The 26,963-nt window shown below is 41.2% G+C and overlaps 10 protein-coding genes and 1 further gene across 10 annotated transcripts; 4 read left to right on the top strand and 7 right to left on the bottom strand.

The window, feature by feature from the left end:
• Nucleotides 1-315: 315 nt before the first annotated feature.
• Ecym_5561 lies at nucleotides 316-4,957 on the bottom strand (the record flags this gene model as incomplete).
• A 2,077-nt stretch (nucleotides 4,958-7,034) lies between these two features.
• RLI1 (Fe-S cluster-binding ribosome biosynthesis protein) lies at nucleotides 7,035-8,858 on the top strand (the record flags this gene model as incomplete). The annotated part of the gene is made up of 1 exon (XM_003647069.1): nucleotides 7,035-8,858. The coding sequence occupies one exon, from the start codon at nucleotides 7,035-7,037 to the stop codon at nucleotides 8,856-8,858; it is 1,824 nt and encodes a 607-aa protein (XP_003647117.1).
• Nucleotides 8,859-9,082: 224 nt separating this feature from the next.
• GPI13 (mannose-ethanolamine phosphotransferase GPI13) lies at nucleotides 9,083-12,127 on the bottom strand (the record flags this gene model as incomplete). The annotated part of the gene is made up of 1 exon (XM_003647068.1): nucleotides 9,083-12,127. One exon carries the CDS (start codon nucleotides 12,125-12,127, stop codon nucleotides 9,083-9,085), a length of 3,045 nt encoding a protein of 1,014 aa, XP_003647116.1.
• A 516-nt stretch (nucleotides 12,128-12,643) lies between these two features.
• On the bottom strand, nucleotides 12,644-14,332 carry LCB2 (serine C-palmitoyltransferase LCB2; the record flags this gene model as incomplete). The annotated part of the gene is made up of 1 exon (XM_003647067.1): nucleotides 12,644-14,332. The coding sequence occupies one exon, from the start codon at nucleotides 14,330-14,332 to the stop codon at nucleotides 12,644-12,646; it is 1,689 nt and encodes a 562-aa protein (XP_003647115.1).
• Nucleotides 14,333-14,702: 370 nt separating this feature from the next.
• Ecym_5557 (uncharacterized protein) lies at nucleotides 14,703-16,277 on the bottom strand (the record flags this gene model as incomplete). The annotated part of the gene is made up of 1 exon (XM_003647066.1): nucleotides 14,703-16,277. One exon carries the CDS (start codon nucleotides 16,275-16,277, stop codon nucleotides 14,703-14,705), a length of 1,575 nt encoding a protein of 524 aa, XP_003647114.1.
• An 837-nt stretch (nucleotides 16,278-17,114) lies between these two features.
• Nucleotides 17,115-17,711, bottom strand: PAA1 (polyamine acetyltransferase; the record flags this gene model as incomplete). The annotated part of the gene is made up of 1 exon (XM_003647065.1): nucleotides 17,115-17,711. One exon carries the CDS (start codon nucleotides 17,709-17,711, stop codon nucleotides 17,115-17,117), a length of 597 nt encoding a protein of 198 aa, XP_003647113.1.
• Nucleotides 17,712-18,355: 644 nt separating this feature from the next.
• Nucleotides 18,356-19,492, bottom strand: FTR1 (high-affinity iron permease FTR1; the record flags this gene model as incomplete). Its single annotated transcript, XM_003647064.1, has 1 exon — nucleotides 18,356-19,492. The coding sequence occupies one exon, from the start codon at nucleotides 19,490-19,492 to the stop codon at nucleotides 18,356-18,358; it is 1,137 nt and encodes a 378-aa protein (XP_003647112.1).
• An 846-nt stretch (nucleotides 19,493-20,338) lies between these two features.
• On the top strand, nucleotides 20,339-20,587 carry LSM5 (RNA-binding protein LSM5; the record flags this gene model as incomplete). The annotated part of the gene is made up of 1 exon (XM_003647063.1): nucleotides 20,339-20,587. One exon carries the CDS (start codon nucleotides 20,339-20,341, stop codon nucleotides 20,585-20,587), a length of 249 nt encoding a protein of 82 aa, XP_003647111.1.
• Nucleotides 20,588-20,988: 401 nt separating this feature from the next.
• On the bottom strand, nucleotides 20,989-22,515 carry IPT1 (inositolphosphotransferase; the record flags this gene model as incomplete). Its single annotated transcript, XM_003647062.1, has 1 exon — nucleotides 20,989-22,515. One exon carries the CDS (start codon nucleotides 22,513-22,515, stop codon nucleotides 20,989-20,991), a length of 1,527 nt encoding a protein of 508 aa, XP_003647110.1.
• Nucleotides 22,516-23,101: 586 nt separating this feature from the next.
• SNF11 (Snf11p) lies at nucleotides 23,102-23,434 on the top strand (the record flags this gene model as incomplete). Its single annotated transcript, XM_003647061.1, has 1 exon — nucleotides 23,102-23,434. The coding sequence occupies one exon, from the start codon at nucleotides 23,102-23,104 to the stop codon at nucleotides 23,432-23,434; it is 333 nt and encodes a 110-aa protein (XP_003647109.1).
• Nucleotides 23,435-24,220: 786 nt separating this feature from the next.
• TPS2 (trehalose-phosphatase TPS2) lies at nucleotides 24,221-26,848 on the top strand (the record flags this gene model as incomplete). Its single annotated transcript, XM_003647060.1, has 1 exon — nucleotides 24,221-26,848. The coding sequence occupies one exon, from the start codon at nucleotides 24,221-24,223 to the stop codon at nucleotides 26,846-26,848; it is 2,628 nt and encodes an 875-aa protein (XP_003647108.1).
• Nucleotides 26,849-26,963: the final 115 nt, after the last annotated feature.

Below are 26,963 nucleotides of genomic sequence, written 5' to 3'. Positions count from 1 at the left end.
ATTTAAAAACTTCTCCTCAATATAAAAGTGTGTTGTTGATGAAAGAAACTCGGAAAGGCGATGATGGATTCACCTCTCATCCCGCAACCAGATTTCTTCACCGACAATTCTGTCTGGAAAAATTTTTCACTGTCCACAAAAAAAGAAAAAAAGCAGCAGAAGCGGACAGGGCCGGGTAACGGCAGGCCACCGGTCGTGGCTGGATGGGCGGCAGCGGAAGGGTGGCGGTGGGGGCCGGTAGCTATGGGGGGATGTTTACTAGGTATACAGTGGGCCTGGATGCAGGGTATATATGTCTGTATGTAGTGTCAAGCATTAGCAGGAGGAGGAGGGGGCCGCCGGGGCCGCCGCAGCGGCCCCGGCAGAGGAGGCTACGATTTTGTCATACATGGCCATTATCTTGACTGATTTCACGTGTGCAGGCCAGAACTGGGCGCTGTACGACCATAGGTGTCGTTTGAACTTCGATTTGTCCCGTGTAGGGGAATCGCCCTTGTGTTGTTCTATGTAGTTGCCGACAGCGATGAGTTCACGCTTCAGGATGGCAGCCCAATTGTTGCGGTCTAGGCCGGCTCCGCCGCGCTTGAGTTTCTTTAGTGAGGAGCGGATGTTGTGCATTGTGCGGCGGCATTCGTCTTCGTCCATGCTGTCGTATTCTTTGTTGTGTGTTGAGAGGGGGGAGGAATGTGATGCGATGGGGCCTGGTGGGGATAGGGTAGGAGGCGCGGAGATTGCCGCAGGACCCTTTTGGGAGAGGGCGATCCAGGAGTTTTTTCTTGCCGTTGCGTTTGATTTGGGGAGCAGGGCTGCCTGAAGAGGGTCTTGAGGATGATGCAGCGATAGGGATTCCCTTTGGGCGTTTTGATGGTTGCTGGTCGTCGGGTTTTGAATCTGGGGTCGCAGATCTGCTGCCGTTCTGATGGATTGGGGGTTTACGGGAACGTTTTTTGGTAGCGACTGCGGGGTTAGTGCCGTTATTTGGGAGGTCTTTGGAGGCTGTTTTGATTTCTTCACGGAGGACTGTGAACAAGTAATCGACTCTTCTGCCAAGATGGACGGAACCAGGCACCTTCTTGGTGCAGCTAGAAAGGGTTTTCGACTTTTTCTCGGCGATTGGCGGAGAGGTGGAACCTTCCACTTTTGGAGTAGGCGTATCGGGGGTGTTAGAGGTAGCGGTGGTATTGGTGTTAGGAACTGCTGCAGCAGCAGCTGCTGCTGCATTAGTTGTCGTTGCAGTTGTAGTTGTAGCAGCGTTAGTAGTGTCAGTCTGAGCTGTTGATGAAGTCTGAGTTGGCTGAGCCGCAGTGGGTGCCGTGGGTTCATTTAAAAATATTTTATCTGAGAGACCAAGAAAGGGATCATCTCTGATCTGCACCCATGTACCATAGCCATGTTTCTGAACGCCGACTAATAACTTTTCATCGTCTTCCTGTGTCCAAGTGCAATTCCAGTTGGACACAGGCTTTGGAAGCTTATTGATGAACTTAAACTTGATAGGATCGTCTGGGTAGTTCTTCTTGAAGAACGTGTGCAGGAATCTCATGTCTTCCGTTCTATTGATCATTGTTTCAGCGTTCAATCCCTTCGTATCATAAAATCCGAACAATACAGCCTTCTTTTCCCTCTTCTTCGATGCTAGTTTGGCAATAGGCATGTCTTTAGAGCTTTCATCAGGCTTGATGTCACCCGCTTTCACTTTGGCCTTGTACTCCTCTACTTCCTTTTCCAACTTGCCTAATATTTCATTTCGTTGGGCTTCTTCTTCGGAGACATGCTTTTGTGCAGCCTCCATAAGTTCCTCATATATTTCACTATACTTTTCAACAGACTTGAATGGGAATGTACCATCAGCAACGAGATCAGCAATTTTATCCGTCAAGTCTCCGTATTTCAAAATAGCCTTATATAAAGCACGCACTTCTCTTTCGCTAATTGAGTTCATGTTGTTGGACTTTACTCTCTTTTTTGAACGTGACTCCTCCTCATCGCTGTAACCGCTAACACCGTCTCCGTTAACGCTATTTTTGATCTTGTCTAACGCAACATTACGTCGATTCATTAGCTGCAACTGCTCTTGGACATATTCTTCGTCTATTCGTTTTTGCTCTTCATCCTTTAACTTTTTTAACTCATCCTCGGGGATGATATCATCCCATTCTACATCAGCTTTATAATCTGTCACTTCAAATTGCTTCAAAAACTCTTCACCACCAAGATGTGACTCGCCAAAGTCAGGTGTGGTAACATGATCTTCGGCATGGTTTAACACATCATCCAAATTTAAATCCTCTAATTTCTTTTGATTATCGTTGGCCTTGAACATGTTACCTGCTCCAAACTTTAGAATCTCGGACAACTCTCCGGCACTAGGATCGTTCTTGCTCTTATTCGTGTATTTGTTGCTATCTGTAACACCCAATGATATGATGGCATATTCCAAAATCATCTTTTTCCGGGCTCTTTCTAGAACCTCCTCTTCTACTGTATCTTTAGAAACAAATCTGTAAACCATAACATGGTTTTTCTGGCCAATACGATGAGCTCTAGCCATAGCTTGTAAATCAGCTTGAGGGTTCCAATCTGAATCGAAGATGATAACGGTATCAGCTGTCATCAAGTTAATTCCCAACCCACCAGCTCTAGTAGATAGTAGAAATACAAAATCGTTCGAATCTGGAGAGTTGAAATGATCAATTGAGATACGACGCTGCGATGATGGAACCGTGCCATCCAATCTTTGGAAGTTTATACCCTTAATCGAGAGATAATCACCCAAAATATCTAGCATGCGCACCATCTGGGAAAATATCAATACTCTATGCCCATCTTTCTTCAATCTAGTCAATAATTTATCTAGTAGCACCATTTTACCACTGGACATAATAAGTCCCCTCAAGATATTTTCACGAGATTTACTGCCATCGCCAAATTTGGCCAAAACTCGATTTTCAGCATTAGGAAACAAATATGGATGATTCGAGGATTTTTTCAATTCATTCATTACATTCAATAATGAAAAGTGGGTGCCTTTTGCACCTGCAGTCAAAGCGGTATAGTTTTTAGTCAAAATACTTTTGTAATATTCCGTTTGTACGTCGGAAAGTTCTACTCGAAGAATACGTTCGGTCTTAGATGGCAATGACTTTTCAACATCCTTTTTTAAACGACGTAAAATATAAGGTTGTAACCTCTTGTGCAAATCACGAATATACCTTTCTTGGTTTTCATCTTGAAGTTCAAAATCAATTTCCTGATCTATTATAAACCTACCTGGCATCAAAAAGTTAACTAATGCAGCGAGTTCTTTAATATTATTCTGAAGAGGAGTTCCTGTAATCAACATTCTGTTGGCAACTTTGAAACTGCTCAGAGATTCGTACAATGATGATTCAGCATTCTTTAGTCGATGTGCTTCATCAACAGCCAAGAATTGCCACTTTAACGCTCCTAGCTCAGCTCTATCCTTTAGTATGTATTCATATGTCGTTAAGAGCACATTGAACTTAACATTCTTTTTACCCTTCGCCTGAGGATTCGTGTAAAATTCATAATCACGTATGGCATCCCTAGACTTCTGATTACCGGTGTAGTAAACACAGTTCAAATCTGGAGCCCATTTCTCGAAGGTCTCCTGCCATGCTGGAATTGTAGACAACGGAACAACAACCAAATGAGGACCATTTTGTCTGCGAGCAAAAATCAGCCATGATATAAATGAAACGGTTTGAACAGTTTTACCCAATCCCATTTCGTCTGCTAGAATTCCATTGTCACTCTTGGACCACAAGAAAGCCATCCAGTTAATACCAGTTAATTGGAAATCCCTTAGTTCTCCACCTTTGATAAATGTAGGTTGAACACTTAATTTCTCAAAACCAGGTCTCTGCGAGTCATAATTGGACGAATATTGTGGTAAAATTTTGGAATTAGACCTACTTTGGAATTTCTTCACCTCTTCTGGAGCCATTTTCACAATTTCGCTTGCATTCTCCCATGTAGCTTCATCATAATTTAGACGACGCCATTTTACCAAATACTGCAACTGCGAAGTACCATCATCTAATGTTACACGATCAGAATCAACAATACGCTCAACATGTTTAAATTCCTCAAACTCTTCAAACCTCCGTTCATGCTCTAAATCCATTACTTCAATATCTTCACGAGTGGTATATTTATCTGTCCTAATCTCATGGTCCAAAAGAATATACTGTTTAATGTAATTGTCCAGTTTTTTGACACCACGTACATTTCCCAATGATTCCGCTGTTTCCCACGTATTACGAATATGCGATTCGTTATTCCACTTAATCAAAAATTCATAACATTCTTTACATTCTGGTACCTCCCATATGACAGGAGGGCGATTGTTGTCTTTCAATCTGTGCTTCACGACTAAATCAATCCCTTGTTCGTCTTGTAACTGCGGAGTCGGCGTGTATCCATCATCATATGCATCCTTTTCATTGTTACCATCACTATCTATAATATCCCCCTCACCTTCCTGTTCGGACACTAAAAGATCCTCATCCGAGTAGTCAATATTATAATTAACCGTTCTATTATTCCTCGATGAAAACCTGGTAGGCAACACGATGTTATTGTCATCTAATTGATGACTGTTTTTGGATTTACCTTTCGTCTTCCCCGAATTAGCCTTTCTATGCCGACCCTTTTTCACAGGCGATGCAAAATCACCGTCGTCTTCAGAATCTTCTTCTTCTTTTACATCTTCCTCCCCCTCTTCACCTTGCATCCTTTCAACATCTGAATAATCATCAAGATCGGTTGATTTTTTCCTTTTCCTACCGTTCCGTCCAGAAGTTAATATACTGTCATCCTCATCATTACTCTCATAATAATTCGATTGAGTTACAGCGACCGCCGCACGATGAGACCTTCTTAGCCCGTATAACTCTGGGTTAGCTAACACTTCATCAGGTAAATCATTCACCATTATTCACCACCTATGTTTGCCTTACGTTAGATCTATCTATTTCCTATCACCTGACCGGTTTTGTATTTGGCTATTTGACGGGGTGGAACTAAGCAGTTTTTCGGATGACAACTCGAAAGAATTTTGAAATGGCCTTTGGAAGGATAACTGTGTGGTTCGCACAAAAAAGGTTCAAATACGTAGGTAAGATGCTAGAGCTTGGACTTAATTTCCCGTATTAATTATGTTGCTGGTTAATTGTCCAACTGTATGTGAAGAAATTAAGTTTAAAATTGAAAGCAGATTTTTTTGCCTCCACGAAAATGAAAAGGATGCCATCAACAAAATTTTAAACTATGAAAATGAGGGTAACCAAGCCAATCTGAGGGTGACCTACGAGTTCCCGAATCTAAATATCAATAGATAGTTCTATTTAGATGTTAAATTGGTCCCAGCAGTGTTTTGATGGGGGTCGAGGTAGGCATAACCATATATCTTGAAAACTCGACATCATAAACATGAGCGGCCAATTCTTTTGAACACCTTCATTGGGCGTTGGTACGTTTGGCAGGAAATGACACCGGTAACGGAAACATAGTTGACAGCAGCGCGCTTAAAGATGCGCGGGTAACGGAGATCACTATCACGGCCAATGGTATACGGAAAGAGCCCAATGCAAGCTAACAGACACCGGTGGATAGCGCAGCGGGAAGTGGCTTGGCACAACGCAACAATGCTAGTACACGTAGGCGGATACTAGGACGGCTCTCAATGCGCACATGGTGTATTATTAGCTTTGATCAGACTCGCTATAGATGTAACAACAGCGTAATGCAAATAAGTGTGATCTGGGAAAGCCCAGTGCAAGTCGTAGTACAAACGCGTTCCAATGAACTACCGGTTGAACGCTTTCCTGTACTGTTCTCCGATTCACCAACCCAGCCAACAGTAGCACCCGTCCAATGAGCTGCGATCAACGGCAAACGGCAACCAAAGCCAATACAAATTCCGGTTAACGCCAACCGCAGGCCTCTGGTAGTTAGCAAAACCTATAATTGCATTGCATACAACACATGTCCGTATACAAGATTCATTGGCAAGAGCAATCGCCGATCGTTCGGAACACTATGGGAATAAACGGCAACGACGAACAGGCAAATGCATACCTGACCCACAAAGAAGCATATTCGCTGGACCGCAAGACTAACACAAGAGTCTCAAAAACACACACGAACCCCACCATAAACTGCAGTATAATATACCATAGAAGGATACACAAACTCCGCCAGCGATCCGTCAAAATAAATGCAGCATGGCTGACAGGACAGAACAACACCAAAACAACCAAAAAACACTTTTCATAAACCAAAACAACCAAAACAACACTTTTCACTTTTCGTAAACCAAAAAGGATCCTACGACTAAAATTCCCACTGGGAGCCTTGCAAATTCCAAGATAACCATTAAAGAGTACCAACCACACCGGAGCTCAATCAGGCTCAACCACACTTAAAGATACTGCAACCTGCATCAGACATCCTACGGATCAGTCAATCACCATAACCAAACGATAATCTCACCCACAGTAACCTAGGCATACAAAACACATGTTTCACAACGTTGTGCTCTACCCTGCCAACGTATATGTGTGCGCAAAAGACGTGGGAGGCGTGTGGGAGAAAGCAACTCATAAAACTCACTAAATACTCCAACATCGGAAAATAAAAAAAGGCTGAAAATCTTTTCTACGGTAATTCCGGGTAACGTTGTATGTACCTTTATACGTCATCATGGTTTCCTATAATTAATGAACAGCCTGAAGGGCGAAGTTGATCAAGGTAAATGGCGTGCATTCATTTCACTAGTTATATCTGTGAGTTTGGACTTCTTCTTGTTATTTATATCCCAGCACGTGATGTGTAACTTATTATCCGTACACCACATATGACGAAGCAACATGCTTATTATATGTGAAAAATTTTCTGGTGATGAGATGAGAAGGAGGACAAAGACGACAAACTAGGAATACTAGTAGTCTATATCAGAACTTCAGTTGCTTTCGTGAGGTTAATATACGGGTGAAGGTTGTGGGACAAGTATGTCAAGTAAGAATACCCGTATTGCGATTGTCAACGAGGACAAGTGCAAGCCTAAAAAGTGCCGGCAAGAATGTAAGAGATCTTGTCCTGTTGTGAAGACTGGTAAACTTTGTATTGAGGTGACGCCGACTTCGAAGATTTCATTTATTTCTGAAACTTTGTGCATTGGTTGTGGTATTTGTGTTAAAAAGTGTCCGTTTGATGCTATCACTATTATTAATTTGCCTACTAATTTGGATGCTCAAGTGACACATCGTTATTCAGCGAATTCATTTAAGCTACATAGGTTACCAACACCAAGACCAGGTCAAGTTTTAGGTTTGGTTGGAACCAATGGTATTGGTAAATCGACCGCTTTAAAGATTTTGGCAGGTAAGCAGAAGCCAAACTTGGGGCGGTTTGATGAAGCGCCTGAATGGTCCGATATTATCCGTTATTTCCGTGGTTCTGAATTGCAGAATTACTTCACTAAAATGCTAGAGGATGATATTAAGGCTATCATCAAGCCGCAATATGTAGACAACATTCCTCGAGCGATTAAGGGACCAATGCAGAAAGTCGGTGAATTGCTGAAGGCTAGAATGGAGAAACCAGAAGACAAAGTAAAAAATTATATTAAAATTTTGGAGTTGAAGAACGTGCTGAAGAGAGACATATCGGCGTTATCGGGTGGTGAGTTGCAAAGATTTGCAATTGGTATGTCTTGTGTCCAGGAAGCTGATGTTTACATGTTTGATGAACCATCTTCTTACTTGGATGTCAAGCAACGTTTGAATGCCGCTTTGATTATCAGATCATTGCTGAATCCAACTACTTATGTTATCTGTGTGGAGCACGATTTATCTGTATTGGATTATCTATCTGATTTTATCTGTATTCTATATGGTGTTCCATCTGTCTATGGTGTGGTGACTTTACCGTCATCTGTTAGAGAAGGTATCAATATTTTCTTAGATGGTCATATTCCATCTGAGAACTTGCGTTTTAGAAACGAAGCCCTACAGTTCCGTATGACAGAAGCAGTTGATGAGCTACAGTTAGACGCTACTAGGGCATTCCAATATCCAAAGATGAAACGTACACAAGGTGATTTCACCTTGACAGTAGAGTCAGGTGAATTTTCAGATTCTGAAATCTTAGTCATGATGGGTGAAAACGGTACTGGTAAGACTACGTTAATCAAGCTTCTTGCTGGCGCAATTCCTGCTGATGATGGTGTAGATGTTCCAAAGCTAAATGTTTCCATGAAGCCCCAGAAAATTGCTCCAAAATTCCCAGGAACTGTGCGTCAATTGTTTTTCAAAAGAATTAGAGCTCAGTTCTTAAACCCACAATTCCAAACTGATGTTGTTAAACCACTGAATATTGAGGATATTATTGATCAAGAAGTTCAGCATTTGTCTGGTGGTGAATTACAACGAGTTGCAATTGTTTTGTCTTTAGGGCTATCGGCAGATATCTACTTAATTGATGAACCTTCTGCTTATTTGGACTCTGAACAACGTATTATATGCTCCAAGGTCATCAGGCGTTTCATTTTGCACAATAAGAAGACAGCTTTCATTGTGGAACACGATTTCATTATGGCTACTTATCTAGCAGACAAAGTTATTGTTTTCGACGGTACCCCATCCAAAAACGCCTTTGCAAGAACCCCAGAAAGCTTGTTAACCGGTTGTAATAGATTCTTAAAAAATCTAAATGTCACTTTTAGAAGGGATCCAAATTCCTTTAGACCAAGGATCAATAAACTCGATTCCCAAATGGACAAGGAACAGAAGTTGTCAGGTAATTACTTCTTTTTGGACAACAATTCTGTTTAGTTTAGGTTTGAAAAATGTGGATTAATTCTTATTGTTTGTTTTTTATACTTCCCCACTGTATGTTAGTCTCCGAATGATTGTTTTGCATGGCTTAACCATCTTTATTTATTATCTATGTCCATAGATGAATTCATAGAAACAAAAATAAAAAATATTATAATTAACATCTATACACTTATTTTTTTACTACACGTTTAATTTAAACTATAGGATTATTACCATACCTATTTCCAAAAAAGGTGGTTGATTTGTCTAATTAACCGACCACCTGCAAAGGCAACAGTGATGAAAGTTACAACTAATTGTGTTACAATCAAACTTAATGCGGCGAAGATAAACCTAGGACAAAAAATCTTCCACACCATCAAATGCCGCCTGAAATGAGTGACCCAAATGAAGCTACTCAGACATAATACAGTATGATAAATCAACAACATCCCACAATTAGATACAATGCGTGCTAATAAAGTGTTCGCTCTCAATACTCCAGGAGGCTGCTTCCATAAAGTAAGCAATGCAACTGATACAGCACATAAAATATGAGGTCCAAAAGTGTTCATAATGATGCCCAAGTGTGTGAAAGGAAATGTAATGCTTTCCGTTAAAACGAAACCCATATCCCATTGGACTGATGGAATAGTGGCTTGATGGCCAGTGCTAAAAAACTGATTATAGGAAATCAAACCCATTGCAACCGGTCCAATTAAATTTTCTTTCAGTTTTAACAAATCTATAATTTCTAAAACGGATAACAATTGGTTACACATTAGGAACAACGAAAGTTGAGCTAATGGTTTGTTGAACAACATGATACACATCAAAAAGTTAGTCACCAACAGAAAGTACTGAGCTCCATACACATTAGTATATCCTAATATAGTGGCTTGATGAGACTTTGTATCATTATTGTGAATATTCAACTTGATACACAAAGGGCCCATCATCCAGCCAATGTTGGCGACAATTAATGAGACACCCACAATGATACGAGATAATGTAAGTTTAACAATTCCAAGATTGATTTGAAAACCTTGGGACATATTTTCAAAGGCTGTTAGGCCCCAATATATGAAATTAACAAATAGAATAGATTTCAATAACATTCCAATCCATATTGGTGCAGCAGCTTGATAGGAAGAACAGACATTATAATAGCCTTTAATACACGATGGAATGGCAAAAACCAAAAATAGGCATCCTAGAATAACTGGCATTGAATAATTACTACGCAAGCTGAACGTTGGAGTACAGTGGATTCCTTGCTCTTCGCGGCAAATAGTGATGAGAGATGCTAATCTTGTACACACTATTAAAACAATAGAGTGGTAGCCTCCAACCATTCTTGCAAATCTCCCTAAAGGCAATGAATCTGAGTTAGCTTGACCAGACGTAGCCCCCGAAACAGTGCCTTCTTTTTCTCCCAATGAAGCATTAAGAAGTGCTGCGGTATATTGTCTTTTGGGTAAGAATACAAATTCGTATAATGTTAACATTCCTAGCGTCGTCAATAAAAAGCTGACAATTTTATCTTCCCAGATTGTAAATGAATTGGATATAAATAATAAAGCATGTATTGCTATGAACATTGCTGCAATTCTAGACCAGTAATCGGATAGTTCTTCAACAAGTCTGAACGTCAACCAAGCCAGATTATACCGGTCAAATATGGGAATATAGAAACCAATAATGATACCAACTGCAGTAGCCAATAAGGAGCACCAAAACCAATTGGCTAGGAACGCTGGCTGATGCAGAACATAAAATATTCCAATAAAACAAACGTTAGAAACTAGTGCCATTACCACTATTGTTGGAACTAATTCTGATACCATCTGACCAACGACTATGGATGAAATCAGTCTCGTAACAGTAACCAATAGTCCTAAAAACAAGGTTAGTAGTAGGATACCAGTCCCAATGCTATAATAATCAAAACGGGCCCATAGGTCCTTGTACGTGTCTAAAAGGGCCGCTTGGTATTCAGAACCATACTGTGCTGATATAGTAGAATTCTGCCACAGTTGTTGAAGGAGAACGTTTTTCTGAGGGTTAGTAATTGCCCTACTTGTCATATTGTAGGTCTGTAGTTGGTCTAACGTGGTTCTCGTATATATTTTCCATTCCTCGTCGGAGGTAGCGATTTCGTCAACTGGCCATCCTAAGTTGTTAAATGGTATAGGGGTGCCCAGTAGTAACGATAAAGTGGGAACAAGGTCTATTTGATTGACCTGTCTGTAATTTTCACCTAATCGGGAAGTGTTGTACTGATCTGGGCTTTTTAGTTTCCATGCATTTTTACGTTTGGAATGGAGCCACAAGGTACTTTCTAATTCGTCATTGGAATCACCACCATGATTTCCCGTATGGTCCATACCATGATCACCCATTACCACAAGTAAGGTATCTTCATCAATAGAGGCAATTACCTTGCGTATGAACTTGTCCACTTGCTGTTGCTTTTCAGACATAGTGAAATGATTCGGACCATATTTATGGCCAACATGATCAATGCCTAACATATGCCCAATTAGGACATCCCATTCTCTATCTAGAGGATCCTTGTCTAAAAGGTGTTCTTCAAAATATGAAATCACTCCATTGTCAACGGTATCCAAATCCCACACATTGAGAGATTCATAAGGTACACTCATGTTTGATAAGTAGGGATGAAATAAGGCGTCCCACGTATCATCCCCCACAAAATAAATAGATTTGTTATGCAGATATAACTGCTTGATTAAATTATCCTCGACTATTACGTCCCCATTAAAGTTAGACCCAGCATCGATAAAAGTGGGTAAAGAACCTGTCGTTAGCCCTTTTAGGCGTTGCAACGTTGTTGTTGGAGGGTCTGCAATGAATTTCAGTAGAACTGAATTGTCCCAATATTCGTACAATACCTTTAAGTTATTATGATAGTTATCATTATATCCTTCAGCTGCAGTATCAACTGGAATAACAAAATCAAATCTCAATGCATCAACGATCAGTATTACTGCTTTATCAAACTTTCCATACGAATCTTTCGTTTCGTCAAACGATGCAACATTATCAAGGACTGTTCTAGATAGTAGGAATCCACGAGTAAAAAATGCTATTGCAATGGCTTGCAATACTGCTAAGGAAAATAATAGCAGGATATATAATGTATGTGTTGTGCGAAACCGTTCAATCCGCAGCCTTGTCATTCTTCTATCATCGTCATCATTATTTAATACTGTTTGCTTCAGCAATTCTTCATCTGGTAGTGCCTCAGAAAGTTCCACCATTATACTATAACTTGTTAAACAAGCTCATATAGTGACAGTCGGCTATCTTTGGATTCTATTGAAGTGAACAAGTTAAGCATTTTAGGTAGGTCTGTTCAGAATGATGAGGATACTAGTTGTGTAAAGGTGGTGAAAAATGATATAGAAGTCACATGCTTGATGCCGGTTAAAGACAACATGAACAGTACAGGCAACTAAAGCTGTTAGTAGTAGTCCTAATGCCTAATTTTATATTAATGGTTTAAATACTGTTTGCCTCTATATATTAAAATAACTTTCGTAATTATCAATATGTGGTAGTCAATGGTTTAAAATAAAAATGTGAAAGCCTTTGTGAAGTTATTTTGGTTTCTCTAAGTAGTCTTTTTGGAAACCACAGTATAGATATACCTATGTATATCTTTATGTTTATATACTTCTATTAGAATTTCAAATTAAACATATTAGTGAGATTATGTGAAACACCTGGAAGTATAACGATCTATTATAATATTATGAGAAAATGAGTGCATAGGATCATATCAGAAAATACTTGTCATCCTTACAATCTTTAGGTGTCTGTTTAATTACTTCTTCAATGTCCCATCTTGGTGGTTTGCCATCCATAGAGCCGCCAGCCTTCCCGGAACTAACTTTCAAGAATAACTTTTCGCCAACTTCATTAACATGGCGCAATAGGTAATCAATGTCTTCTTTAATTAATGCTGCAGAAACACAGAAACGGACTCTCGATTCATCTAGTGGAGTAGCTGGATATGCTACAACAACAACAGCAATCTTGCGCTGCAACATCATTCGAGAAAATGCGGGCATCTTTGATGGAGCATACAGCAACATTGGAATTACGGGAGAATCTGCGATACCATAAACAATAAATCCCAATCTTTGTAATGCTAGACGCAAATAGCGCGAATTAAATGCAATTCTTTGAAGTCTTTCTTGTCCCTGACCTGGACATATTTCACCTGTAATGGTTCTCAAAGATGAAATGATTTGAGCAAGAACAGGGGCCGGGCTGGGTTCAGCATAATTATTAGTTGTCAAGTCCAGCCTCAGACGTTCCACAATCCACTTATCTGCTCCAATATAACCACCTGCAGCACCGAAGGACTTGGTTAACGTTCCCATTAAAATATCAACCTCTGAAGGGTCAATACCGAAATAATCACACACACCACGACCACGGGGGCCTATCGCACCAATTGAATGAGCTTCGTCGACAAACAAGTAACATTTGTATCTGTTTTTCAATTCAACTAGTTTGGGGAGATTACACATTGTACCCTCCATAGAGTACAAGCCTTCAACACAAATTAAAATCTTCTTCCACGGTCTATGAGATTTCGGTTGACCTTGAACTATTTGTTCACGTATCAATTGCTCTAGCGCTTTCATATCATTATGCTTGAATTTTCTGACAGCTGCACCTGACAAACGCACGCCAGTTCTAATTGAGGTGTGGTTCAATTCATCGGAAATCACCAAGCACTTACTATCTAAAAATGAACTGAAAAGATTAGCATTGCATCCATAACCCATCGAAAAAATTATAACATCTGGCTTCCCGATGAAAGTAGCAATATATTGTTCCGCTTCTAAATGAAGATCGATAGTCCCTGTTTGAGCTCTTGGACCATTACTATAGATCCCATACTTATGAACAGCTTCCAAAGCTGCATCAGTACACTGCCCCTCAGATTGAGCAAAACCCAAATAATTATATGATGATAAGTTTAAGCACATAGAAGTAGATCCAGGATAGGTAAAAAAATCATTTAACTGATGAGCTACTCTATCAACACAACGAATGAATCTGCCAGGAACGCCTGTGGTCGGTCTCGAAAAGCAATCATCGATCCTCTTCTTCATCCGTCTCACAAAAAAGGACTCAAATTTAGAAAACCAAGGGGCATACCCATCCCGCTCCATTATCTCAGAGTGCTTGTCCTTCGGGAATTTCAGCCCAAAGAAATCATGGATATGACCTAATATAATTAAAATCAAATAATTTAAATATGTAATCACCGAAACATAATATGGTGGTGCATCTAGTATTGGATCCCGCAACGGTGCTCCCCCTCGAGACTTCGGTGCGACTAAGAACTCTACTGAAGTCAATTGGCCAAACTCATTTTCCTTTTTATCCTCTAGAGAGATTTCTTCAGGCGCAATTAAAGGCACTCTAGTGTTAGACACTGAACTCATAGCTGTTGGATCTAATATCCGGCCCGTAGAAAGACCAATTTCTATGAGTTAACTTTCTTTTTGAAATCGAAAAACACAAATATAGAGTCCAGCCAAACACCTTTAACAGCTTACCAGACACGGTTTAGAGAGATTTTGTAATTGATAGCACAGTAGTCCTAGATTGCTTTTATTATGGAAGTAACAATTACGGATGAGCAAATGAGAAGTTGAAGTAAAAGAACAAAAAAAAGTAAAGTGAAAACCTAGAAGCATATTAGTCGTTGTCGGTGATCAAACGATGAGTACACATATGGTGATGGATGAGAAGAGTTAATGGGAAATAGGTATATAAGGAGGATATTTGCTGGATGAGTTTATGGGGGATTTATTAAGTGGTAGTTATGGAGCCTTGTGTGTGTGTTGAGGGGGAGTGTAGGTGTAAGTAGTAATCGCACGGTGGAGTCTCAGTGGGCAGGTGGGATACTATGAGACATGTGCCAGGCCAGTGATGAAGTAAGTTTTTGCAGCGTTGTATGTTGGTTGAGTCCATGGCAGAAAATGCCTCGTCTAGGATCAGCAATTGAGGCATTTTGACAAGAGCGCGGATGAAGAGAGTAAGTTTTTGATCCGAGACAGAGAGGTCTTTGAACATGGTTTCATGATCTAGTCGGAAGTAGTTTAGATAGAGGGATATTAATTGTTTTGTTGAGTGTTCAAGTTTTTTCCAAAGAGGTTTGAAGTTGTTCGAGGAGTCCTGGTGGAGGCCTGATGCGATGGTTTCTCGAACTGTCAGACGATCGCCTGCGATCTTTAAAAATATGGCGTGTAATTCTGGTGATGACATCCCAATGCGCATGTTAATGTCGAAATAACTGGTTGCGCCGGTTCTTCTGGGGACTCCGTTTTCAATTAGTTTAGAATTCCAAGACTGTGGATGGTCTGCTGTGAGTACAGAGAGTAAGGTAGATTTTCCGGAGCCATTAGCCCCTCGGATGTGCCATGTTGATCCTACGGGTACCTGCCAAGTAATATTTTCTAATACGTTAACGCCTTTGTAGCTAACAGTTAGGCCTCTCAGTTCTATGGTTGGAGGCGCTTGCTTAAGGTCTTCAAGTGATTTCCTATATAATGGGTGTGGAGAAACCAAATCTTGAACATTTGGTATCGGTACATCACTTGATTCATGCAACTCTTGGGCCCGGATATACTCCATCCTCAGTCGTCCAATATCATTATGACATTCCGCTGCTGGGCCTTGGAAGGAAATTCCATCGTGATCAACAAAACACAGATGTGTACACCAGGAGGGGATTGGATCCTGATAGCGTAAGCCAATCACAATAACCGATCTGTTGTACTCGGCCAAGAATTTGGAAACAATCTCTGCGTTAACCGGATCTAGCCCCAGGAACGGATCATCGACCAGTATTATGTCTGGTTGTTTCAACAAACTGCGAGCCAATCGAGCACGTCTCATCTGACCATTACTAAGACCCATGGTCCATCGATCCTGCAAGTGCTGCAGATCTAGCTTTTCCATTAAGTAATTATAAAGTGAAGAATTGATCTGTCTATGTGTTGTTGAAACTTCGTAACCGACATTATTAGAGCCTACCACATTGTCTTGTACAAACTTCATACAAGTTTGGTCGAATTCATCTTTAAAGAATTCATATCTTGCACTCAAATGTGCCGTAGGAATTACACCCTTAAATTTGACCTGTTCAATCTTCGGTGGCTGATGCACCAAAGCCTTATTGTAACTGAGAGCTGAACTAGGGACTGATATGAATTTGTTGGTCAATATATCCATGAAACTCTCCTTACGTGGCCCAAGAAGAACCCATTTTTCGTTCGCCAGAATTTGGAAGTTCGAGATGGCCGTGGGAAACACAAATGGTGCACCTTTCTGCATGGATGCTTTGAAAAGTCCGTCGGTTATTTTTACGATATAATGGCTCATATTATAGTTATCGTCTAGATTAGAGAAGCAATATCCAAAATAAATTAACTCAGATGTAATATTGACTTTATTGGCATTTATAGATTCGAGTAGGCACCCTTGCTATATCCAATGATTGGTGTAAGTCGTTTTATTTTTATGTTTGCAATTTTTCACGTTTTTCAACTAACAAAGAACTTCCAGATATGAAAGATTATTTTGGGTCTGCACAATAATTGATTGAATTGAGTACAACAGTGAGGACTATATAAATACATATTATCGCCAACGGTGTTAGCCGATTAACCACAACAATTAATAGTCTGCATGAATCTAGACAAGAGTTGGATGGCAATTAGAATGCATTTGAAGCTGGCACGAACAAAATGTCTAAAAACAGCCAAATACTCGAGATCGAAAGTATTAGCTTCGAATGTAAAGGCTATCTATAAGCGCTATTTAAATTAATTACCTTTTAAGGGGAAACAACACTACGGGAGAGCTGGAGATCAGAGGTAAGAGCCCGGAATATTATTAACTTCAAAATAATAAAAAAGTGATAAGTTGCAAGTAGATAAGTAGGCAAGTAGTCGTAATAATAACAATTGAAATTAAAAAAAATAGTTGAGTTTAAGACAGTAGGTCAACAGCTCCTTACCAATCAAAACGCCTCAATTCTTCAATGCTTTCACTATACCTTCATCATTAGTTTAGAAGGCTTTCACATTCGGGGAATATAGAAAAAAAAGATAATTCCTCAGTGACTAAATGGAATGTAAAGTAGCATATTTACAAAATTGAGTGATGCCTATAAATCTAACGTCTTCCTTTCCAAGAGGAAAAAGCACAGTCACTAACTCAGCATTCGTATTCCTCATTAACCAACTCCCTCACCATATCAAACCATTTATTCTTAGAAAATTCGGGACTCTTCTTTACAGCTTCATTCTCACCCACAAGTTGGAACCCAAGTCTCTCATAAAATGGCACCAAAGGCTCATGGGTAATCAGCACCAACTTATCTGCAACCTTCTGGTTTGACATCTTTTGTACATAATCTGTCAACATCAGCGTAGCTAGATTCTTCTTTTGGTGTTCAGGTGCAATAACAATAGAATGAACTGCAATCGTATTAGAAGAGTCATCATGCATCTTCTCCCTATTTTCATAGGTAATAAACGCCTCTTTATTCTTCTCGCTGCCGCCCACACTAGAAGTAACCTTCGTCCCAAGAATATGCCCTATCAATTTCTCATCTTTAATTTCTACCCCAGATACTTCTCTAATAAACAACCCCGAACACAACTCAGGACAAGCTGCTAACCGAAATCTAATCACTTCTTCTGATGCTCGCTCCTCAGGTGGAAAACCTTGTGACTCTAAAACACCAATTTCTTCCGCATCTTCAACCGTCAATGGTCTAATATACATGTGTAAAGGCAAAGTAGAATTCATGGTTTTTTCTAGATCTTATCTACTCCTGATCCTGACACTTTATTCCCCTATTTTATTGCGAGTTTGATATCTGATTTGTCAATCTGTAAACTAATCTAGATGTTCGCCACCCATGAGTTAGAAGGGTATTAAGATTCTGGAACTGTGTTTTCTAATTTTTCCCTGATTTTAGATATTCTTCGCGTAAAACAGAACTTTTGGTGAAGTTCATATGGCACATTACCCGGCTTAAACGAACGTCGCAGGTCTTGGTCCGAGGATAATACTCGCAGTGGTAAGGGTATATCAGCTATTCAGCGGCTCTGGTCAGGTATATATGCAATCTACAATTGCGGGCTCTGCATGCGATGTAGAGAGGGAATTATGTAGACGTTTCTGCGTTGCAGATTGGGGTGAAATGTATGTTAGATATGCATGGACATAATATTGGGTATATAAGGAATACATATATTTAAGAATAATAAATAAAAGATATTAATAAATAACAGGTATTAATAAATAGTGCATAATAGTGCATAATAGTTCTTCACTTTCTTTTTTAAATATAAACAAAGTCACTCATCTCAACCTTATCTCGGAAGATGTGGTTAGGAACGGGGAATTGCATGTTATACCGTAATCCTGTGTGGTACGCTTTCACCTTTTCAAGAAGTGAAGGCTGGAGCCAGCTTCTGGGAAATCCCCTTTTGGGTAATCTCGAGATTGTCAATTTTCCCAAAGAGCTCTTCCTTTTGGTTTTCTGACAACTCTTGTTTATTCTTCGATTTTATCCAGTATCCAGGGTTTAAGTGACGAAGCTTCAAGTTCTTGCAGAATGGGAGGTGGTTGTGCTTCTCTTCGAACATCATCAGCAGCACTATAATGATGAAGAGAACCCAATAGAGATTATAAGCAAGGATACTGGCAAGATAGCCTGTATTTTGCCAGCCAAGCAAAGAATTGAAGATATCCCAACCGTTTGCCAATTCTGGGCTGCAGCAGTTAACGTGATAAACAGCTTGCTTAATATTGTAAGAACCGTTGCCATCCCCAGACTCCGAAGCATCGCCACCGGTTTTGAGGTTATACCTATGATTTTCGAAGAACCATGCCCCTCTTGAGAACAATCCCGCTGCAATAAGATATAAGATACAGGTGGAAATAACCAAAAACACCTGAAGTGATGACCTGGAAGACCCATAGTACAGTAAGAACCCAACCAAACCACCTGCAAGCAACCCAATAATCACAGGAAGAGGGTAAGACGACGCACTAGATGTTGTCGAGGTGATACCAGCGCCCGCAACAAACACTATACCTTCTAAACCTTCTCTCAGAACCGTCACAAATGGAAGCAAAAACATTGCATACTTCTTACTCATGTAGCCAATCCGAAACCTATCCCGCCTCTGCTCAGGAATCTCCACAAGCGACTTAGCAATCTTCACACGCCACTTAGCTTGCATCTTATTAATCCGCAGCATGGCAATCCCCATAACACTGATCATCACCGCAGCAATCATACAAAAGATTCCCTCCCACAAGTCCTCCGCCTTTCCAAAGATATCCCTACCCAAAGAATAATATGCCCCTACAAACCCTCCACCAACGGCAAGACAAACAAGGAACCCTGCGGCCACTCCAACCCAAATCTGTGCCTTAAGCTTCTTATAAATTGCTACTTCATTACTTCCAATCGCTTGCTTCACAAAAGAAAGCAGAACAGATATGATAACAGCTGCCTCTAAACATTCACGAAACACAACAAAAAAAACGGCAACGTTGAAAACTTTGTTAGCCATTATCCATATATGTCACACTGGATACACTTGATTTTCCGTTGCTTTATACCTCTTTTCAGCCTATTGCTATTATATTACTTCCAGTCAAAAAACTCCAAGAACCTTTTGTGTACTGTCTGTAATAAAACAATGGTGACCTTCAACAGAGATATACAATTTAAATCATACCATTCAATGAATCATCTAACTAACTACCGAACTACGACTTTCCTTCATTTGATATTTACACCCATTTATAACAAAACGACTACAATTGCTCTTCCAGCAAAACTGAAAAACTTTTTCTTTCTTGCTGGTTGTCCGAGTTACGAACGTTGGGCCAACGATGATCATGTGACTGGATACGTAATCTGGTAAGCAGTATCTAATGAGGTGCGAGGACCAAGAGGGTTACCTATGTTTCCGTAATGCTGTATTGGCAAACAAAAAACGAAGGTCGGAGATAAAAGAGCTCTCTGTTCTGCTGACTGCGTGTTTAGCGGGCACACTGTCGTTGGTGGGCATCATTGTCGCAGAACTGAGGTCTCGAGGAAGGAAGCTATCGGAGCGCCGCAGGCAACCAGTATTTTTATGTGGAGAACAACTTCCTTGGCTGGGGAGCTGCTTCGCAGCTCCCAACCCAGAAGCAGGCAGTTGCTGCGTCTAGTACCTTCATGGAGATTGATCGCATCACCATCGTACCCTGAATATGTCGCAAGGTTGATGATGTCATTGTACACGAAAGAAACTTCCTCTGAGAATGCCATCCCATCCAGACAAAAGACCTTCTGTAACAACGTTTTGCTGGGTTTGACACAGCGTACATGTTGACTAAAGCCGGTAAGGAAGATACATTCAGCAGCTATGATGAGTGTTTCGGAGATATTACCCTTGGAGATAATTGATAAGACCATAAACCAGCCCATTTGGATCCTGCTGACGTCGAACCGGGAGTTCACCGGTACGCTTGTTGGATTTGATGATTTTGTTAACGTTGTTATAGAGGATGTGATAGAGTATGAAGGCGTGGATAAGGAGGTTAAGAGACACCATGGTAAGATGTTGCTCAGTGGTAACAATATTACGATGCTTGTTCCTGGAGGGAAGCCTCAGTAGTATGTGATGTCTGGGCGTATGCATATGATTTTAAGTTGATTCTCACCAAACAATGGAGACAACACATTAATGTAGAAATTAAATAATAATATAAATATAAAATAGACACACATCTCAATACACAATTATTTTAGATTTATAAAGTCAGAGTTCATGAGGTTTTCTTTTGTTCTCAGAGTGTTTTTAAATAGTAAGATGTTGGAAAGACACAACCTTTGATTTTTTTTACTTGTACGGACGGTCAAGGAGGTCAAAATAAATGCAACTCCAAGAGAAAGAGCGATAATAAATGAATCTCGAATTGATGATATGATGTTTTGGAAATACAACAAATCGATTAATATGGAAGTGAAAATTACACTCCAGGGTATCTGATCTTAACTGATGAAGCGCAATGATTTCTAAGCCAATGGATCGAAAAGCCATTCAAAACGAGTTCCTTGGAATACCCTCATGCCCATAGTTTTTCCTGCAGGATTTAACTTATTATCTGAGAGTCTAATTTCCACCCAATTTTTTAATACCTTTGGCTGAAGAAAAAAGGTGTTGATGATGACAAAAGATACAATGGCATAGAGGGCTCCAACAAACAGATCAAATCTGAAATGGTGATCCAAGTAGATGGTGGCCCACCATTGGATGCAAATATAAAGGAACCCAAATATTTTGGGTATCAAACTTTTGTTAAAAATCCATAACCACTTAGAGGTTCGCATAACGTCAGCATGCATTTTAAATGATGACACTGAAGACGAAAGGTGAGCTTCAGCAAAAGGTGAAAAAGAATCGGGATATTGCTGCAGCATCAAGTCGCTCTCCGAGGCACTGGATGGGATGCTTTCTTCTAGGTACTTGGGTATATTGTCCATTTCTTCATCTTTCATTTGGGCGTCGCATGAGCTGCTGTCGCTGCTGCTGTCACTGCTGCTGCTGCATACACGGGAGCGGTTTTGGAGGTCGTATGCTGCTGGTGTCTTCGCTGTGCTGGTTGATCTACTGATGAGAAAGAGAAAACATTGAACAGCAATGGCTGAGTGCAAAGAGGGTGCTGCCCCAAAGACAACCGGAGATTTGTGGAAGCCATTCCTATTTAAGCGCGTGCCCCAGTGCATATCTACACGGGTTAAACCAGCTGCGTACCCCTCCTGCAGATAGTTTACGTGCTCTGTATCATTAACACCATACATATGGATAAACCAAGGAGGTGCTGTTGGAAGTAATAAATGGGTGAAGACACCCGCGATGTTCTGAATTCCCAACGCAAATCCAAAGCATTTCAATGTGCCGGGTGGCTGAAAAACATACAGGTAGACAGCGGTCGTGACAGGCACTCCCAGATGGAGACATACATAAGAAATCCATGCAAGAATATCTTTGCCAGAGGTGAAAGTTGACTCTTCCTGTCTTGCAAAATGATGTGCAACGTTTACCATTATACAAGTGAACAATGGCATAAAAAATGGCAACATAACTCGTAGTTGAGTTGGTCTAAATTGCAGATGCTGCTGTTGCTCACCCTTCTGATGGAACAAATCCTCATACCACTCCAATACATTATATTGAACCCGCCTAACATAGTATATATAGTACCATACCAACAATGGCACTATCCCACAACAAACTGTAAAGGTGACCCCAGTTGCCCACGAAACAACCTCCCACCATTTATCGGAAGGCCACGCCTGCTGCCTGAACTCACCCCAAGAGTCTCCAAAGAGCATAAGGTCCCAGAAAAATGCAGCTTTGCTGTGGATAGGTGGGCGTATTTCTGCCGGAATCACTCGAGCATTTTTAAATATAGTGAGCCACACAAAAACTGGTAAGAAATTCCACCAAAAGTTCCATGCCAATCCTACCAATGTTCTCTCCCAAAACACTGCTCGGTAAAATGACAGAAGCCCTCCCATGACTTTATTTATCACTGTCATACCTCCTTCGTTCTTGTAGGATTGATGAATTTACGCTTGGTTAAACTACCAGTTTCTATTTTATCCACAACATTTATTTACACTTCCTGTCATTTTGATATCCCGTCGCCGGGCTCATTTTCAGCATTTGGGAATGGCAAGACAAAAGGCAATAAAAAAATAACGGTTTTTTATTAGCGAATATTAACGTTAAAAAGTAATACTTTCCATTATTAAGCACAGAGAACACATATGACCGTCTGTTGAATCAGCTATTTACACTATGCTAACATGCCTATACAAACCGTCTGCCAAGTGCCCCAGCTCCATCCTGCTTTTTTCATGGTGAGGCTACGACGTGTGTGTCAGCGTCCCTATATAATGCACCCTGCTTTACAATTGCGTCTGTCATCGTGCAAAAGTGTCATATCACGGTCACGTGACACGTGACATCACGTTCCGCTTCCGCGGCGCTGGTGCTGCAGAGTTCCGGAACTCTGCTAGTTCCATTATCATACTACTTTCCCACCACGCCAAACCAAACACAAACACCCCATCGCACGCCCATCAGCATCCCGTCCCTCGTCGCCACCCGAACACACCCAACATGGATGTCCCTCTCCAGACCTCCGTCCAATACAAACTTCAACTTCTACTCCACATCAACACCCTGCTGATACTTCGCTGCACAACGTTCAAGGCGGGCAGCCCCCAGGTAGAAGGATTGCCCCCAGATCAAATAGACGCCCTTCTACGCCAATACGTCAGGAGAATCCATTGCAACCTCCAATGTATTTCAAGCATGAATCAGGGTAACTACAGCTCCAAACCAGTATTAATGGATCCGCCTCCGTTGTCTCCAATAATGCGAAAACAACAACACCAAGACATCCTGCCAAAACTATACATACTACTGGGCAAGATGTTTGAAATTTGGTAGCCCGAAAAAGTTTTTGGCCTGACCTCTGAAGCAGCAAGAAAACACCTCAAATTCCATTCTGCTTTTTTGTAAAACCGATATGATATCTGCCCTACCCAATAAATCCTTTCTGTAGAATTCTAGCCTCTTCTATAAACCTGCGTGACCTGTGTTCTTACGGACGACGACGTCGCTACTGGCACAGTTTTTTACGCCGCTTTCGCTGGTCGGGTTGGTGATTGGACTGCCCAGCTGCAGCCCACGGCTACTGCGTAAGCTGCGAAAGCACGTCTCCCCGCAGGGGATGGCGGGGGCAGGCTAGATAGATAGAGAAGTTGCATATATAGAATTTAATCGTGCGGTATGTGCATTCTGACGCATTCGAAAGAAACGGTATGGGGAAGATGGGGGCCCTCACATGATGTCCGGTGCCGGAAAAAGGGGCGACCTGCACTAGAGAGAAGAGCAAAGCATATAATATGGGGCACACACAGGTAGGACACCACGCGGGCAGGGGTGGGAGAAAAGGAGGTAGGCTATCTACTTTACTGTATCTACTTAGTATATCTACCGAGACTTTTTATTATTTCTGGTGGTATTTCTAGCATTTTTGGCATTTCAGTGTACTTTTCGGTGGAAGGCAGAACGGCGATTGTTCTTGTTCCGCAGGTGAAGGTTGAAAAGTGGAAAGCAAAATAGGATCACGTGATCGTAAAGGTTTATAAAAAAAGATTGGTGACTTTGTTAAAAGGTAAGTCAGTTATAAAGAACGGGAAATAAGTTAGTATAAATAGCACGGGCAAGATGATGACTAAAGATTCAGGCGGATCAGGGGTTGGGGTGAAGACGGCCAATCGGATTATTAATTGTGTAGCGCAATTGCCATGTAGGATTCAGGCCAAGCAGGGTGGAGATCGGGGGTTGTGGTGTGAGATAGAGCCGATCACAGGGAATTCGGCGTTGTATGCTTCTTTGGAATACATGAGTGACAAGGCTGAGTGGGAGCAGCATGTTGTTGGGTGGACTGGGGAGATCAGTAGTAGTGATGGTGCTTCTGAGGATCCGATGTATTTGACGCAGGAGGAGAAGAAGGAGATTGCGCAGATGATCCAACAGCGGGAGGATTCTATTCATTCTTTGACGGTTCATCCTGTTTGGTTGCTGCGCAGGAACCAGCACCGGTGGAGGGAATATGCGGAGAACGTTTTGTGGCCGGCGTTTCATTATATTCTGAATCCGCCGTCGGATGGGCAGCAGGAGAACACATGGTGGTATGATTACGTGAAGTTCAATGAAGCGTATGCGATGAAGGTTGCGCAGATATATCGTCCTGGGGATATTATTTGGGTGCATGATTATTACTTGATGCTGTTGCCGCAGCTGTTGAGGATGAGGTTTACTGATGCGGTGATTGGGTATTTCCATCATGCGCCGTGGCCTAGTAATGAGTATTTTAGGTGTTTGCCGAAGCGGAAGGAGTTGCTGGATGGGTTGTTAGGGGCGGATAGGGTTTGTTTCCAGAATGAGGGGTTTTCCAGACACTTTGTTTCGGGATGTAAGCGGTTGTTGGACGCGGCAGCTGAGAAGAAGAAGTCGGCAAATGGATCGGATGCTTATGTGATTGGTGCTTACGGTGGGGATGTTCTTGTGGACTCTTTGCCGATTGGAGTTGATACTGAGAAGATTTTGAAGGAGGCCTTCACGGAGGATGTGGACAGCAAAGTGAACCAGATCCGCAGTGCTTATGAGGGCAAGAAGATTATAATCGGCAGGGACCGGCTAAATGGTGTGCGTGGGGTTATTCAAAAAATGCAAGCGTTTGAGAATTTTTTAGCGATGTTCCCAGAGTGGAGGGATAAGGTCGTTTTAATCCAGGTTAGTAGTCCAGCGTCTACGGATAAGGACCACCGGTTGGAAGCACAGGTGAATGAACTTGTGAATTCCATTAATGCACAGTATGGTGATTTGAATTTTAATCCTGTCCAGCATTACCATATGCGGATCCCAAAAGATGTTTATTTTTCTTTGTTGCGTGCCGCTGACCTATGTTTGATCACTTCCGTCAGGGACGGTATGAATACAACGGCGTTAGAGTTTGTTACTATTAAATCGAAGACTTCCAGAAATGACTGTTATGCAAGTCCTCTTCTGTTGAGTGAATTTTCTGGTAGCAGTACTATTCTAAGCGACGCCATGATCATCAACCCTTGGGACTCCATTGCCGTAGCAAAAGCCATCAATGAAGCGTTATCTTTAACCGCTGAACAAAAAATTAAGTTGGAGAGCTCTCTTTGGAAGAACGTCTCAACGGTTCAGGACTGGACAAATACCTACCTCAATGAAATGGCACGCTTGCGTGATGAAAAGGCTAGTACAGATAATGTGAACAAGATCACTCCGGCTTTGAACAGACCGCTGTTATTCCAGAACTACAAAAAAGCCGAACGCCGTTTGTTCTTGTTTGACTATGATGGCACCTTGACGCCAATTGTTCAAGACCCAGCTGCAGCAATTCCAAGTGCTCGCTTGATCTCTACCCTGACTAAACTTTCATCTGACCCCAAAAATCAAATTTGGATTATTTCTGGTCGTGATCAGAAGTTTTTATCTCGTTGGCTCGGAGAGCGCCTACCGCAGCTTGGGCTAAGTGCGGAACACGGCTGTTTTATGAAAGACGTATCTAGTCAGAAGTGGCTCAACTTGGCTTCCAAGTTTGATATGTCTTGGCAGATCAAAGTAGCAGAAATTATGGACGAGTTCACAGACAAGACTCCTGGATCTTTCATTGAGCGGAAAAAAGTGGCATTAACTTGGCATTATAGAAGAGCAGTTCCCGAACTAGGGGAGTTCAATGCTGTGGAGTTGAAGCGAATGTTAGAAGAGATTGCCCATGGCTTGGGTTTAGAAGTTATGGAGGGCAAAGCTAATGTCGAAGTCCGTCCAAAATTTGTTAACAAAGGTGAAATTGTTAAGCGGCTAGTTTGCCATCCTCATGGTGGGAATCAAGTATTAGAAGATGAATTTAAGATCGATGAGAATGTTCCCAAGAATAAACTTCCAGATTTCTTGCTATGTCTTGGTGATGACTTTACTGATGAAGACATGTTTAGACAATTAAATGATATTGAAGACAAGTGGGCTGTGAAGTTTCCTAATGAAAGAAATGAATGGGGCCATTATGGTATTTACCCTGTTACCGTTGGATCCGCATCTAAAAAAACCATTGCAAAGACGCATTTGACTGATCCACAGCAAGTTCTGGACACATTAGGTCTGCTAGTTGGGGACGTCTCTTTATTCCAAAGTGCAGGAACAGTTGACTTGGATGACAGAGGACATGTCAAGAATAGTGAGAGCAGTATGAGATCTGAACTTGCCAGTGCCGCATACGCAATGAAGAGGAGTAGTTCTTTTAAGAATGCTGAAAAACTGTGACGGTTACTCTTAGTTTTTTCGATAGATGACTTGTTGAATGTTTTGAGACATTGTATACGAAATTTTAACACTAGTGTACAAACTTTTGTTTAGATTCATATTATGTATTTGTATA

The sequence above is a fragment of the Eremothecium cymbalariae genome, chromosome 5 (genome assembly GCF_000235365.1).
Source record: "Eremothecium cymbalariae DBVPG#7215 chromosome 5, complete sequence".
NCBI classification, from domain to species: domain Eukaryota; kingdom Fungi; phylum Ascomycota; class Saccharomycetes; order Saccharomycetales; family Saccharomycetaceae; genus Eremothecium; species Eremothecium cymbalariae.
The sequence above is the reverse complement of the archived record's forward strand: the minus strand, read 5'-3'. Positions and strand labels throughout refer to the sequence as shown.